Here is a 16,604-nt window from a genome sequence, read left to right on the forward strand (position 1 = left end):
TTTCTGCGCCTCGCCGCCGGCGCTTTTTGCCCCATTGTGCCCCCCTGATTGCTGTCTCCCCGATCGTATTTAATCCCAGTATTGTGTCCATATTGTGTTTTTTCCTGCATTTGTGACTGTTTTTGCCCGATTTCTGTGCCTTTCGCCCCTTGTGCGCTCCTCGACCCCAGCCGCTGCTTCCCTGCGGCCCCGCCCCCCTCGCGCCCCCATTTGCCGCTCCCTCCCGCCTCCCAGCTGCTCCTCCCTCCCCCCTCCCTTCTTAATGGCTGGCGCTGCGCGTTCGCGCCGCTGGCGCGCCGGAGGCGCGCCAGGGGCAAGCCCGTCTGCACCCGTCCGCGCCTGTACCGCGCCCAGCGCCACCCCCCCTGGTCCTCGCGCCTCCCGCGCCCACTTCTCGGCCGAAGAGCTCCGCGCCCTCAACCCCGGGCCCTCCACTGAATGCTTCCGGGCATCCCCGAAGCTCCTCAAGACCTGGCTCTTCGACCGCTAAACAGCCTCTCCACCCCCCCCCACCTCAGCGCCTCGAAACCCTAACGGGTACATAGCGCGCTTTATAAATACTATGATTGATTGATTGATTGATAGCTGGTGAGTGACATGTGGCCCAGATTTTTGGACTTCGATCAAACATCATTAGAAAACCTACTCTAACTGGATACCTGGTGCTTTACTTTGCATAGACATCAAAGAAGGACTCCCGGTTTGTTATGATTAAAGGAAGTGGCACTGAGGAAAGACTATATCTAATTAATCAGTGTTTCATTTTGCACACGTATAGTCAAAAGCACTTGCTCTGTGGTAAAAGTATGTTCCCCAAATGTTCATCCGACTGCGTACAGTTTTGTGCTGTTAAGAAATAAGTCTCTCTGAAACCACTTTCATGTTTGTTGCATAGCAATAGCCGATTTGTGCATGGTTCATGCTGTCTCTGACGAAGTAACAGGTGTTATGCTCCATAAATAGTGCATATTGCACCAACCTTACAAAGTTAAAATGTTGAATAAGCTACTTTGACACCAAACCACTGTTGTACCTTCCAGAGAAAGATCATCCGAGACAATCTCTGCACTGTCATTTTAAGATTCATATTTCTACGACGCACCAACACCTTGCTGGATCTTGCTACCCAGGCACTGTGACCCTGTGAGACCCATCCACACACTCTGTACTGTGTGCATTGTAAGCGCGTGTGTGTAGGATCTTACCACCCAGGCACTGTGACCCTGTGAGACCCATCCACACACACTGTACTGTGTGCATTGTAAGCGCGTGTGTGTAGGATCTTACCACCCAGGCACTGTGACCCTGTGAGACCCATCCACACACTCTGTACTGTGTGCATTGTAAGCGCGTGTGTGTAGGATCTTACCACCCAGGCACTGTGACCCTGTGAGACCCATCCACACACACTGTACTGTGTGCATTGTAAGCGCGTGTGTGTAGGATCTTACCACCCAGGCACTGTGACCCTGTGAGACCCATCCACACACTCTGTACTGTGTGCATTGTAAGCGCGTGTGTGTAGGATCTTACCACCCAGGCACTGTGACCCTGTGAGACCCATCCACACACACTGTACTGTGTGCATTGTAAGCGCGTGTGTGTAGGATCTTACCACCCAGGCACTGTGACCCTGTGAGACCCATCCACACACTCTGTACTGTGTGCATTGTAAGCGCGTGTGTGTAGGATCTTACCACCCAGGCACTGTGACCCTGTGAGACCCATCCACACACACTGTACTGTGTGCATTGTAAGCGCGTGTGTGTAGGATCTTACCACCCAGGCACTGTGACCCTGTGAGACCCATCCACACACTCTGTACTGTGTGCATTGTAAGCGCGTGTGTGTAGGATCTTACCACCCAGGCACTGTGACCCTGTGAGACCCATCCACACACTCTGTACTGTGTGCATTGTAAGCGCGTGTGTGTAGGATCTTACCACCCAGGCACTGTGACCCTGTGAGACCCATCCACACACTCTGTACTGTGTGCATTGTAAGCGCGTGTGTGTAGGATCTTACCACCCAGGCACTGTGACCCTTGTGTGTGTAGTGCTTTGCACCCCAGCACGAGGTACTGCATCACAGTTTTGGACAAGGTAGCGTGCCACACCGTGGGGTGGTGCTTGGTTGGAAGGGTGGTGTACTTGCTGTGGGCCTTTGTTGACAGTATTTTGGTTGCACTTGAGTGAGAGTGATGTTCTCTTCGAGTCTTGGGTCTCTGCAGTTAGCAGTGTGATGGAGGCCAATGACCAAGATATTCAGTCACACAGGTTTCCTTAACTGGCTGCTAGAAGTTACTCTGTCCATCCCATCTTGGGTTTATGGCGTTTACTGAAATTGTATGCCCTCTCGGTACTCTAAAGGTTTTCTCTCCATTCGAGCTCCTCAGGCCCCATCTTCATCCCCGGAGAGCCTCAGACTCCTGCGCTCGACTGTGTTTTTCAGGTATCTCAACCCACCCACTCTGTTCCTTGGATTCACAACCTCTAGTCCAGTGGTTCCCAACCTTTTGACTTTTGTGGACCCCCACTTTATCATTACTGGACCCCAGGAACTCCCCAATAAATTATTTTTGGAATCCGGGGATCCCCCACTAAGTCATTACTGAAAGCTGAGGACCTGATCTGTTAATATTATTTTATTTTCTAAGATGTCGCGGACCCCCTGAGGAGGCTTTGCAGACCCCCAGGGGTTCCCGGACCACAGGTTGGGAACCACTGCTCTAGTCTACACAGGGATTCTTGGGGCCTGAGCCCCTATGACCTTTTCCTTCTCGGTCCTTTGCCGCCAAACCCTTGATCCTGTACTCTCCAGCCTTGAGAGGTGCGTTTCCATACCTCTCTGTACCCCTCAATCCTCCGGAGCTTGTCAGTCCCAACTCAGTCATGCCTCTCATCTCCTACTCATCTCATGCCCCTTAACCCAAAGTACTTCTGAGGTACGCCATGCTCTTCATGTGGCAGACTCCCCTCAGAATCTTCACCAACTACATCAGACTCTTAAACCTGCCCTATCCAGAGCCCTCCACTCGCTCAGTCCTCCTCAGCTGCTGGTACTCATCAGGGCACCTTATCTTCTCTGCCACTCAGCAGATGTGTAGGTCCTCTGCCAGGAGATGGTCTCCCTCCACTCAGTCTGTCACCCTTTCATTCACTCTCATTCTCGCAGATTATCTCACTCACTGTCCACTCTCACTCGCTCTCTCTGTCTCATGCACTTTCTCTGTCCTGGTCTCTCCCAATGACCCTCACTCTCTCAATCTTATTGTCTTTCTCAAAGCCTCATTTCTCACTCTGTTCTCTTATTCCCTTTTCTTGATTCTCACTTCGCCTCTCATTCTCTCACTACCGCTCACACTCATTCATTAACACACACATCCATCATATGCCAGCTTTTTTCAATGTTACTTTCCCTCTGCAGCCTCACCCTGTTCTGCTTCAGGTGCGCTTATTTCACGCCCAGATGGCCCATTGGCTGCACTGCTCGTGCTCTTTGAAGTTCCTCATTGCTAGGCCTGCGGTGAAACAATGTTACTGGACGAGCAGGACCTTATTTGGCCCTGCACTGTGACACGAGATGTCCATGTCCATTCACCTGGAAGTGCACTGTCGTAATACCGGATGTCTACGTACTCAATACTTATGATAGTTTGCCTTTGCGGTTATGGTGTGTGCAATATGCGTTCACTCGCTACATGTGTGTTCTTGACCCATTTTGACTCCAAAATACAAGTTACATGGTACTCGTGGTCAAGCATCTAACCGTCAATTTTTGGTCTTGCCAGAAGGAACGTTGGGCCTTTCAACAGACTAATGGAAAGATCACAAGAAAATTGCTTACTAGAATTACATTGTCACATCACAAGATGTTGTTTCATGGTTGTGTCTGCCTACACTGTAGTGTAGGACAAGAAATAGTGTTGGGTTTGCCGCCTGTCTTGCCATCTGAGCTGCTTGCTACTGAGGTTGTGCTAAGCATACAATTCAACGTTTGTTTGTAAAACAAGATCCAAGAACATTGTAAAGACAAAGCCAGTCATTTTGTCGGTTCTTGCATGTTTTTGTTTCCAAATTATCAATGGGTGGGGTTATCTGCTCCACCACTTAAGGTGATCTGTGTGGTAAGTTATAGTCTATTGTCTTGAACCTGAAATGAAGAGCTCTGCTTGTTCATTTGTAAGAATAAACACAGTAGTTTGTTTAATTAAGTGGCCTCCAACAGTCTTTGTTAATATCAACATCATATTATACCGGGAGCATTAGCAACAAATTAGGCTTTCAGTATGACATCAAAATAATAATATTATTGATTTCGGATTGACTGATGCAGGTTAAGTGTCTGCAGCAGTGTAAATCTTTCTTTGGAGATTATAATGCGGGCCATGCTGCACATTTTTAGGTCCAGTGCGCAAGTGCTTTCAGACCTGTTGTAAGTATTGTGGGCTTTCAACCATGCCCATGTCACGCCCATCACTTTCACTCGTTCGCGGGCTTGCCTGTCAAGAATCCCTTGATGCCATTGGTAAATAATTCATTTGTCCCTCCTTGGGGCGGTTTTGTTACCGCCTTGCAGACTGACCCTGTTACATGGATTATTGCGCGATTGCCGATATACTTCAGCATGGTTGAACTACTTTTTCCTTTTGTCTCTCCCCTTCGCGCTCATGGCGGCCATGGCACTCACAGCGCAGACAGCACACTGGTCACATTGTTCACACTGTTCCCTAATTAGAGTACTTTCTTTTGTCTCTCCCCTAAGTACGTTCTCTCTTCAGAAAGAACATAAATCGTCAGAGTTATTTGACATTTTTGCATTGCATGCACTTTGTGATTTGCCTGGTACATGTTCTTTGCAGCAGGCACATTAACCCTCTGTGCTACCCTAGTATGTGTCCAAGCTTCCACTAGATAAAAGTACGTTCTCTCTCCAGACAGAACATTAATCGCCAGAGTTATTTTAGCATTTTTACATTCTATGCACTCGGATCTGCTTAGTACACGTTCTTTGCAGCAGGCACAATAACCCTCTGTGCTACCTTGTCATGACTCCAAGCTTCCACTAGACAAAAGTTTGTTCTCACTCCAGAAAGAACATAAATCATTAGTTATTTTGACATTTTTACATGAAATGTACTTTGTGATCTGCCTAGTACACGTTCTTTGCAGCAGGCCTAGCCCAAGCTTCCACTAGACAAAAGTACATTCTCTCTCTGGAAAGAAAAGCAACCCTCTGCACTACTTCATAATGAGTCCAAGCTTCCTCTAGATAAAACTATGCTAAAAATGCGTTCTCTCTGGAAACATTGGTCACAAGTTATTTTAACATTTTTACATTATATGCACTCTGTGATCTGCCTCGTACACGTTCTTTAAAGCAGGCATATTACCCTCTGCGCTACCTTATCATGAGTCCTAGCTTCCACTAGACAAAAGTACCTCTCCAGAAAGAACATAAATCACCAGAGTTATTTTGACATTTTTACATTGTATGCACTAAGTGATGTTTTTTGCAGCGGGCATATTAACCCTCTGCGCTACCTAGCTAAAACTACGTTCTCTCTCCAGAAAGAACATTAATCACCGGAGTTATTTTGACATTTTTACATTATATGCACTCTGATCTGCTTAGTACATGTTCTTTACAGCAGGCATATTAACCCTCTACGCAACCTTATCATGATTCCAGGCTTCCACTAGACAAAAGTATGTTCTCTCTCCAGAAAGAACATTAATCGCCAGAGTTATTTGGACATTTTTACATTAAATGCAGTCTAAACAGAAAAACGTCACAAATTGGGGAAAAAACAAGCTTTAACAGTGAGCTGAAGGGGCCGAGAGTGGCTGGATAATGAATATATAGGCCAGATATGGCTTTAAAATGATGGTGCCTCAGTATTTAGTGCTTTCCCATTTATATGCAGCAGCCATCTTCCTGCATAGCGCTTTAAAGCTATTTTCTGCTTTGAAGAGGATTGTTTTTTTGGCCTCCAGGAATAATGAGTTATTTGTTTGAGCACAATATTACTACTTTACAGAACTTCATAATAAATACCTCTGAAATTTGTGCACTGCTTCCCCTTCCTAACCCTTTGCAGGCAGCAAACCCATCTCATGAGCTGTAGCTGCAGTCTGTGATGAAAACAGTCAGGTAAGGTGCTGAAATCTTGGACTTGCTGTGTTTTTACTGTGATACACCACTATTCAAGGGGGCATTCCAACTGTAATATCGTAAAGTTGGAAGCCAGACCTTGGAGTAGTATTCGTAGAGTTGTTGATCTCTCTAGCTCTAAACGTGATTTGCTCATTTAGTTTGTTTCTGCTTTGCATTCTGGGACTTGTAGTTTTATTTGTAGAATGTGATAAAAGCTGGGAATACAAAGCATAAACCTAACTATATGAACTACACGTTTGAGTCTGTGAAACCTGAGCTAGTTGTGTGTGTATTTATAAAACTAACCTCAAGGAGAGCTTATAATTGATTATGGTGTACAATGGTCAATATTTTATGACTAATATTTTAGTTCAAGACTGACTGCGGATCGTTAATATCAAGTGAGATGGCTCTCCTCGAGCGTGTGAAAAATAATACATTTGTTCGACTCCCCAGACTGCAGTAAAGGGACAGTGATCCAGTAAGCACGCATTCTTGGAGTAAAATTATTTATTTCTTGCCCCCTGGGCAATGTCGCCTGTACCAACTGCCAAGTAAATATGCTTTTCACCTGGGAGTAGTTTGTGTTCTTAGGACCTTGTTTAAAAAATATTCCAGCAGGCCTACTAGCCCTTAAGTTATATGTAAGGCCAGTGGAATTATGTGGCAGAAAGGACCAAAATATGCAGCAGGGTTGAGCAATTACCGTGGCGAAAAAAGTCTAGTTATGCATTCACAATGCCAATAGCTCTTACTCAAGGAAATGCGAGACCTGTGGCATTGCAAATGCTTGTTTGCTGAAGTGCCTGTCTCTTTCTTTTAAGGAGGAGATCCGAGACTGGTTTGAACTAAATACTACAATATGCTCCTGGGTCACAACACCCACTAAGCAAAGGCGTAGTACACACCGTGGTAACCAGCTACCTAGATCAGTGGTTCCCAACCTGTGGTCCAGGGACCCCTGGGGGTCCGCGAAGCCTCCTCTTGGGGTCCGCGACTGCTTAGAAAATTAAATAATATTAACAGATTAGGTCCTTAGTTTTCAGTAATTGCCCTGCGGGGGGGTCCTCGTACTAAAAAAAATATTCGGGAGGGGGTTCCTGGGTTCCAGTAAAGATAAAGTGGGGGTCCACAGAAGTCAAAAGGTTGGTAACTACTGACCTAGATCATCGCAACTTCCAAATAAGTGTAAATTTGAAAACACTGCTGTGTGCATTACTGGGTTGACAGCAGTGTCTATTCACTGCTTTTAGTGCAGCGCACTGTAGAAACACTTTCTTGCCCAGCCACCATATTTGAGGAGTAGGAGGAGGACCACATCGCTCTGTCTGAAGATTGCAAACTTGTGCAATCTAAGTACATGAAAACCATCTGCCCAGCAGTGTGTTCTCCTAGTTTCTCTTACTGTGGCCTGAGCCCAGCGGGACAGGCTCAGGCCCACTTCCTCTGTACTTTTTTTTCTTTCTACAGTGCGGTCCTTGTTGCCCTGACACTGTATCCTGGCCCTGGGATTAGTAGAAATGTTAATAACCAGACCTCTGTGTAACAACCCTCATTGTGCCAGTCTCCTGCCCTGCTGCTCAGAGATCACTTGCAAGGCCCTGGGCCTAAGATGCAAGTAATGCCAGGCAAGTGGCGGCAATACAGGGACAACCATCAGCTCTGGTGTTGGGCGTCAACTCCAAATATACAGTACTATTAATTAGGAATGTAAGTTTGGCAACTGTGAGTAGTTTAAAATTCGAATACTGACAATTATTTGACCTGAATACGACACTACTATCAGTCGAAGAATTACTATTTTAGCTTAGAAGACTTTTTTTTTTTTTTTGCGGACGGGCATCCTGTAGCAACCAGAAGCTGCTTCATGAATTTGACCATTGTGAGCGACGGTTTGACCTTTGTTTTCTATGGCCACTTTTTTTTCTATATCAATTTTTGACACTGAACCGATTTTCTCGTTTTGCTGTCCTTTCCTCTCATAGAATTTCTTCTTAATGTAATTTGTGCATTATAAATGTTTTCGCTGAAGTTGTTCATTCTTGCATGCAACGCCTACCCACAGGATTTCATAGGGCTACATTGCTGCTTCGGTCCAGTGCTTAATTTGAGGCGGTGGTTTCCGGTGCGGGGCAGAAGGCTGCCTCAAGCATTTCCTGTGAGCTCGAGACACATATGGGAAAGACGAAGGAAGAGAAAAACGAAAAACGGGACAGGCAGAAAGCTGCAAGAGTGATCTGAAGGGGCAGGGAGTGGCTGTAAATGGATTAAAGAGGCCCGGGATGGCTTTAGGATTAGCTCCCTCAGGATTTTGTGCTCGCACATTTAATTGCAGCAGCCGCGGAGAGCTTTGGGCACCGGCACGTTTTTATTTTCAAATTAAGCGCTGCTTAGGCGACAACGACCTAATAAAAACCAGCGTTGTTTTTTTTGGGCTGGGTCGTGTGAACTTTATTCACTCACATCAGAACTGTAGCTTCTCCTGTAACGAGTTGCTAGCAAAAGATTTATGATGGAAGCCTGTTTCTTTGCTAGAATCAGTAGGGAAATAATGCTATTTTGCGTAGTGCAGATGTGTATAGTGTGTACAAGCTCCAACTGAAATGCGTAACAAAGAGCCCAATTCAGACCCCCTATTATCCAGCTTTTAAACCAGACTGCTTACATGTTTTTTCTCACTAGGATACAAGTTGTACTCGGGTTGGTCTAGGCCCAAAATTGAATGTGGCCCTCATTGGCAAATCAGATGGGTAAAAACTCGCCCTCGCTCGTAAATCGGGACAGTTTTAAACTTTTAAGGTGTATAGGTGTTCTGCAAGGAATGGCAGACTGAGTACACTTGGCAATGTGTGTGGTAATATTGGAGACCAGCAGACCATACAACGGGTCCACAATCAGTCAGAACACCAGCCCACACACTGATCTGTGAGACCAGCACTTCGGGCATTGCCGGTTTGCTCTTTAGGGACAGTCTGCCCTGGTTGTATAAGAATGAGCAGAATTATTTGTCAGTAATACATTTTTTGCGGAAACAATTTAAATGGTATGCCAGGGTAAAAACCGGGCAAATGCGTAATAAATAATGAAAGCGGGAGAGATTTTCATCCAAGATTGACCCAAAAACGATATAAGCTAATGTGAGCTAGCCAGGTGAAGAGACCTAGCTCCAATGTATTCACCAACCATGGTATTTTTTTTTAACTTAATACTTTTTTTCCCAGTTGAAAAAGATGCCAGTGGTTTCCTCGTGAGTTGTTCATCACATTCTCCAGAAACAGATTTGTAGTTCAAACATGCATTTTGTATATTAATTAACTAAATGCATGTTTAAGCTTTTCATATGTTAATGATTGCGTAACTAGGCATTGTGGTCTGTGGCGGTGTTTGTAGAGAAAAAAAACATTTTTTGTTGTGCAAATGTTCTTAGAAGGGATGCAGTAGCGCATCATTTGTTGTTGGCTTGACCTCTTGGAGTGTTCTGCTGCTGCTGATGGACAGGTGTATTCATAGACGTCTGTGCTCTTTCTTCTGGTCTTGGGCGTGAAGACGGGCACACAACACAGTGACTGGTGATTCGTTCACCAGTGTCCCAGGGGTACTTGGCTGTATCTGAACTGATAGCACCAGTCACAACCAGCAGCCAAAAGCTTTGCTTGTTTATGTCAAAGCAAGTATATCTGTCTCTGCTTGGATATTTTAAATCCTGTTTGTTCTTCTAACAGAAAATTGTGGCAGCGGAGATAGTCCACGTTTCTTGGCATCTGGGCTATTGTTCTATAAAATAAAGTTTTCAATCCCCCCTGCCGTCTTCCGTGTTAGTGTTCAAGTCCAAATGTTATTCAGAATTGATGAAAGCAATCATGGCTTGATAAGGCAGCCATCTTTGACACATTCTCCTACTGTTTACTGTATCGGCCACACTGAATATTGTGAAATTGCACCATGCTGCACACTGCCGCCTCTGGCTGGAACAAGTAATGGAACACATGCACAAGCAACTGGGCGGAGCATTGCATGATTGGCTGGTGCATTGTTGGGTTTCAGCCAGTTAGATTGGTCGAGACATTGTTCCCCGTGTGCAGAGTGTCCAACAGCGGAATGCTATATTCCAGAAGGTTAGAGGAAATTCCAATGGACATTACGCATGTTGCACATTTACAATGCCCTCTGGAGTCTACTTTTTTGCTTTGAGTTTGTTGACCACTCCATAATGTTTGGAGGGGGGGGAGGGGGCAGGAGGGAAAAGGTGTGCCTTGCTTATCAGGATAATTGTGAACCCCCGCCCTCAAATCTACCACATTATACTCTAATCCTGTTTACAAGTAAAAGGTCTGGTTTTCTGTTTTTACTTAGTTTTAGCACTTAATACATACACAAAACAATTTCTCTGCATTTATTTTCAAAAATGGAAATTGCCGTTTTGTTTGAGGAGCTCTCCATGCTGTGAACCCTGACTGTAACCCAACTGATTGACAGGAAAAAACGGGTGATGTTTTCTGTGACGTTAAAATAGTTGGATAAGTTATTCTTGTACTTGAAAATAGTTTCAAATACATGCATTATTGTATTGCATATGTGGCGGGTTATAGCACTGAGACGCACTGCAGGCATCCAAGTTTGAGTGCACATTTATCATTTAAATAAATATAGAACTGTTTTGGTTGAAAATTGGGTTTTTTCCCCCACAGATTCAGAAATTAATAAGTATAAACATAGATATACGGTAATGTGAAAAAAACACCTGAAAAAAGGAGCGCTTTGAGAAGCCACGCCTACCCTCACACATTTGTGTAATGTTAAAAAATAGGCGCTCACTAGAGCTCACCGGCCTACTCTCGAGCTGAGGAGAGCATGTTGCCCTTGCTGAGCAACCGATAGCAATAGTTTCAGAAGTAGAATTTCCAGATGCGTAATATTCCATTTCTGCCTTCTGCCCATTCTCAGTTATTGACAGATACAAGCACCTGCCCTTTAGCTGCCATGGAGGAACCTGACCTTATTTCTGTTTCTTCCAGAAGCCGATCTTGCCCTGAAGAAGGACGGAGTGCTCTCAGAGGGGACCACGTTGGAGGCATTGCTGCGTGGCGAAGGCATTGACAAGAAAGACTCCAGAGATGAAGACAGCTTACTAGAAATCCAGGTACACAACAGGCTGCGGGAATGCTAGGTTAGGTCTGCGTTGCAGGGCCCACATCTGCCCATATGGCCTTCTTTAGAGCTGTACGCAGCTATAAGGCCACTTAAGGGTGGGGGATGCGTAACCCAAAGAGAAATATTTAGTAGACGCTCATTGTTTAACTTGTAATGGGTCTCATTTCCCCTACCTGTTAAGTTACCGGTACCGCCTGTATAGGTAATGCTAGTGGTGGGAAAATCTGTCTCATTTACCAATGCTTCTCATAGTGAGGTCTGTAGTGGTGCCTGTTAAATTAAAGCATTAAAGAAGATCATATGGTTTGGGCGTAGAGCGCTGCTGGACCTGGACGCTTCTGTTGGGTATTTTTTGGGGGGGTCTTTACCGCCGCAGTACCAATGTACCAGGCAATGAACTCTAAGCTCAACATTGTGCCATCTTGTTGACTGCTGCAGATGTTATTGATATGACTTTGGCCAAAGCATGTTTGGAACTTTCTCGGTGGTTATACTCTGTAATAGGCTTTGTAGATTTAGTGCTCTGTGCTGTGCGTATTAATGTCTAGCGCCTACCAGCTGTAATCACCCCCAAAGATCCCTTTTGGGTATACCCTTTTGTGTAGACCAGCCAGGAGTGCGCCATACACTCACAGTACGACCCACTTGAGCCCATCATGCTTTTGTTGGGCGAGGTGTTAAAATACTGACCAAAGAAACTACAACTTGCACCCCTGCCATGTACAGGTTTGTCATCAGTGTTATTTCAGACGTCATTAGTGATTTTACTAATAATGTCCTAAAGCATTTTTATGAGTGATGCAGTTTGTGAGGTCACAAGCAGTGCATGGCAACGGTGCGAGCTGTAGTTTAATCAGTTAACTCTAACTGATGAATTTCAGTATTCTTCTGAGTTTAAAACTTCAGTCTTAACTGACCTTTTCACCCAAGCATGACATCACTTTAAGCTTTGTTTTTTTTTTTCAGTGAATTTCGGAGTTTTTTTTTAACATAAAGTAATATTTTATTACGGTACCTTACTATACCAACTCAGCAGCACACTTGGCCTTTGGCCATGCACAGATAGCCCCACCCCCTCTGTGGGCACTCAACACCCCATGGGTGCCCCACACCCTGTTGTTGGCTAACCCACCACTGTGCGCAGCCTCCTATCGACACCCACCCACGTTTCTCTTTTTTTTATGGTACTGTGGTACAATTAGTGTCACAATTTTTAAGCTTCACTTTTTGACCGATTCATAATCCTGCGGTACTGAGACTGTACAGAGGTGGTGATAAGGTGGGGGGGCGTACCCCCACTGGTTCTCACTGCACACATTCCTGGGTCCCGCTGGAGTAATACAAGATCTGCGGCACAAATTATAATTTTTTTTTATACTGGCCCCACATGGGTCAGGGGCTCAGGGTATCCATATACTGCCCCCTTATGTCTTCTTTTTTTTTTTAACTCCGTTCATGGAGACCGAGTCTCTGAGTCCTAAAATGGCAGTTGCAATGTTTCTTTTGATGTGGCCAGACAATCTGGTTGCTCACTAACACTAGACTGGAACTGGTCCTGCAGTGCTAAGGGACCAACAAGAAATATGAAAACCCTTTCGACCAATGAGATGACTCTATTTTTTTAGGGTTGAGTCTGCGAGAACATGTGCTAGCGCATGCGTCTCACTTGCAAGACTCTTGTGAACCAAATAGGGCTTGGAAGCCCGCCCGTTGCTCACCATTTGTAGGGTTGCATGGCGTTCGTCTTTAAAGCCTCATAATTTGTCACTGCAGGTGAAAAATCATTTCTGTTCATGTTTGTGGAGCAGGATCCAAGCACTAATTGATTCAACTTAATCAGTGCCCACCTGCTGCTCTCGATGTGATTGATTTACTTCTTTTTAGGTCACAGCCTAGGGGTGCTAAAGACATCTTGGGACTTTCAGAAAGTCGACCTCAGAATGCATTCCGATTGTTGATTACCAGTGACTTCGTAGTTGGTAACTCAGTTTCTGGCTTTCCATTTGCTGGCTTTATTTGCTTTAGGCTCTCCTGGTTCAGATGGTTCCTCCCGTTGGCAAGACCGTGTTTACTGAATCCTTCCACAAACTTGCTTTCTGTTTACAGGTCTTTAAATTTTGTTCTTATCTCACATTTGCTGTTCATTCAAAGAGTAAAAATGTTAGCCGCTGTCTTCCAAGGGCTCTTGTTTACTTTTCTTACTTTGACTTTAAAGTGAGAGGATTTATGTGACAATCATGCTGGATACTGGGGTAAGAAAATAGGTTTTTTCTAGATCATGTCAAATTTTAAATGAACCTTTTAAGTATTTCAGAATATATCAGAATTATGAATGCACAAATGAAGCACACCTTTTGTTATTTCTGAAGTGTTTTGAAAACAAATACTTTAATATGATCAAATTAAATCATTAAACTTGGTATTGCAATTTCCACACATCTTTGTCCACCAGACAGGGAGAGCAAGAAGATGAAAATGGTGGGGAGAAAGACGAAGAGGTTGGCGGTGACCCAGTGGCTCATTACTGTCTCTAAAACCTTCCTTAACCAATTCTCTCACCAGCATTGGGAAGAAATGGAGGAACGGGTGCGCTTCCCATGCTACCACCGAGCCAGAGTAAAAAAGACTCTCCCAAGAGGGCAAGGCTACTTCCTATACATCCTTAAAGCCAACACTAAAGGCTGCGGATACAGCAAGCAGACATCTGTCCAAGGGCTCTACCCTGAGAAGACACATAAGGCAATGGGTCTCGGGGTTTTAAGCAGGGGATGCAAGTGGCAACAACCTATTCTGCCCAGCAGAGGACTGTTCACTGCAGAAAATGAACAAGCATTTTCAATGCAATGGGTCTCGCAATTTTTTAGAGTTAGAGCTATTAGCGCTGTAAACCAAATAAAACACGCAGCGCGATCGCGCTATGTAAAATACAGCACGAACTGCATGGAAAACAAACAGATAAAGGAGTCCGGATCCCAGACTGAAAATATCGAGCCTCGTATGTTTTTGGTACTTTACCGGTGCTGTGTAGGTGGGCTAAACACCAGAAAAGGCATGACGTATGCATGCCTTTCACAAATGAAAGCAAGTGGATTTTAAAAGGCAAGCCCACGAACCAATGTAAGTGACTGACGTGGCATGGGCGTGGTTTAAAGCCCAAAGAGAGATAACAGAATGGACAGAGCGTTTTGCGCTCGCCCATACAAAAGGACAGTGACACTGCCAAAGCCATGGGAGCTCCCCAGTTTAGGGGAGCTTTCCAAGAAGGACCAGCACAAAGAAGAACACAGTCAGTAAGAGGAGGATCACAGCTAGCTACCGCTCACACCAGACCTCCAGGATGCCTACCGACATGTGCCGATGGACACCAATCACAAGAGGGTCTGGAGGTTTGCTGTGGACAGAGGCACCAGTTCAGAGTTCTATTAATTGGGATCACGTCTGCACCAGTAGTATTCACTAAGTGCCTCAGTAGAGTGGCAGCACCCTTGAGAAGATAGGGGATACAGGTCTACCCCTGTCTACCAGCCTATCTAGACAGGCTAGAGAAGGCCTGGTCATTCACACAGTTCCAGATGAGTAGAACCACTGTCAAACAAACATTGCACAAATTGGGGATCTCCCTGCATATGGAAAAGTCATTACCAATACCACAAAAATCTGCGTTCTTGAGGACACGACTAAAGTCGAACAAAGCAAAATTCTCCTGAGCCTGAACAAGAACCCTTTCTCTGGTGTAAACTCACTTTTACTAGACGAGATCTTGTGTCAATGAGGACAGTCGGAAAGACAATGGGAATGATGGTAGCCTGCATTCCCCTAACGCCGCATGCAAGGTTACACATGAGACCAGTGCAGGAATGGCTGCGGTGTCAATGGTAACAGGCAAAAGAGAGTTGGGAGGACCTAGTGGTTGTCGCAAAAAAAGTGCAGGTGGTGGAAAACACAACACATCAGAGTGGAGAGGCCTTTCAAACATCCAGCTCCCCCAGGCACCATCACAACAGATGTATTCCTCGCAGGGTGGAGCGGATAACATGGGGATATTAAACATTAGCAGGCAATGGAGCCCGAAGGAAGCAGTAACACACCTAAATATAACAGAGCCCAGGACAGTTTTTCTGCACAACTGTCCAGGTATAAATTAATTTTTTTTTTTTTATCTCAATAAATAGGTGGGAACAAGGTCCCATGAAGGGTCCTTGTTAGTGAAAGAGAGATGAGCCATCCAGAAAAGGATTGCACTTGTAGCTGTCAATGTACGGGTGCAAAACACAGAGGCAGACAAACCCCTCACATGAATGGGTGCTAAAGTAGCAAATTGTAGTTCTCTCTTCGACACTCACCAAACATCCCTTGGAGTCCCACCTGGCTTCAATGTCTCGCAGATGTGTTAATGTGTCTGTTATGTTAGTGCTGCCAAAAGTATGGAATCCACTTGTTCATTGGGCACTAATTATCCCAGGGTGCATATTTCACCCTGCCACTCAGAAGGTGAGGAATCCAGGGTGCATATTTCACTCTCCCACTCTGAAGGTGAGGAGTCCAGGGTGCATATTTCACCCTGCCACTCTGAAGGTGAGGAGTCCTGGGTGCATATTTCACCCTGCCACTCTGAAGGTGAGGAGTCCTGGGTGCATATTTCACCCTGCCACTCTGAAGGTGAGGAGTCCTGGGTGCATATTTCACTCTCCCACTCTGAAGGTGAGGAGTCCTGGGTGCATATTTCACCCTGCCGCTCTGAAGGTGAGGAGTCCAGGGTGCATATTTCACCCTGCCACTCTGAAGGTGAGGAGTCCTGGGTGCATATTTCACTCTCCCACTCTGAAGGTGAGGAGTCCAGGGTGCATATTTCACCCTGCCACTCTGAAGGTGAGGAGTCCTGGGTGCATATTTCACCCTGCCGCTCTGAAGGTGAGGAGTCCAGGGTGCATATTTCACCCTGCCACTCTGAAGGTGAGGAGTCCTGGGTGCATATTTCACTCTCCCACTCTGAAGGTGAGGAGTCCTGGGTGCATATTTCACTCTCCCACTCTGAAGGTGAGGAGTCCAGGGTGCATATTTCACTCTCCCACTCTGAAGGTGAGGAGTCCAGGGTGCATATTTCACCCTGCCACTCTGAAGGTGAGGAGTCCAGGGTGCATATTTCACCCTGCCACTCTGAAGGTGAGGAGTCCTGGGTGCATATTTCACCCTGCCACTCTGAAGGTGAGGAGTCCTGGGTGCATATTTCACTCTCCCACTCTGAAGGTGAGGAGTCCTGGGTGCATATTTCACCCTGCCACTCTGAAGGTGAGGAG

General features: G+C 45.6%; 1 protein-coding gene across 4 annotated transcripts in view; it reads left to right on the top strand.

Moving 5' to 3' along the window:
- Window positions 1-16,604, top strand: part of DPF3 (double PHD fingers 3) — a 367,266-nt gene that overhangs the window by 226,557 nt on the left and 124,105 nt on the right. For all 4 annotated transcript variants that reach the window (XR_011198857.1, XR_011198856.1, XM_069208948.1 and 1 more), the window contains exon 4: window positions 11,172-11,296. Coding sequence is in view for 2 of the 4 variants with exons in the window: in XM_069208948.1 (XP_069065049.1) it covers window positions 11,172-11,296 (125 nt within the window). In the remaining 2 variants the exon portion in view is untranslated. The remainder of the gene's footprint in view (window positions 1-11,171; window positions 11,297-16,604) is intronic.

This window comes from Pleurodeles waltl, chromosome 9, assembly GCF_031143425.1.
Source record: "Pleurodeles waltl isolate 20211129_DDA chromosome 9, aPleWal1.hap1.20221129, whole genome shotgun sequence".
Taxonomy (NCBI): domain Eukaryota; kingdom Metazoa; phylum Chordata; class Amphibia; order Caudata; family Salamandridae; genus Pleurodeles; species Pleurodeles waltl.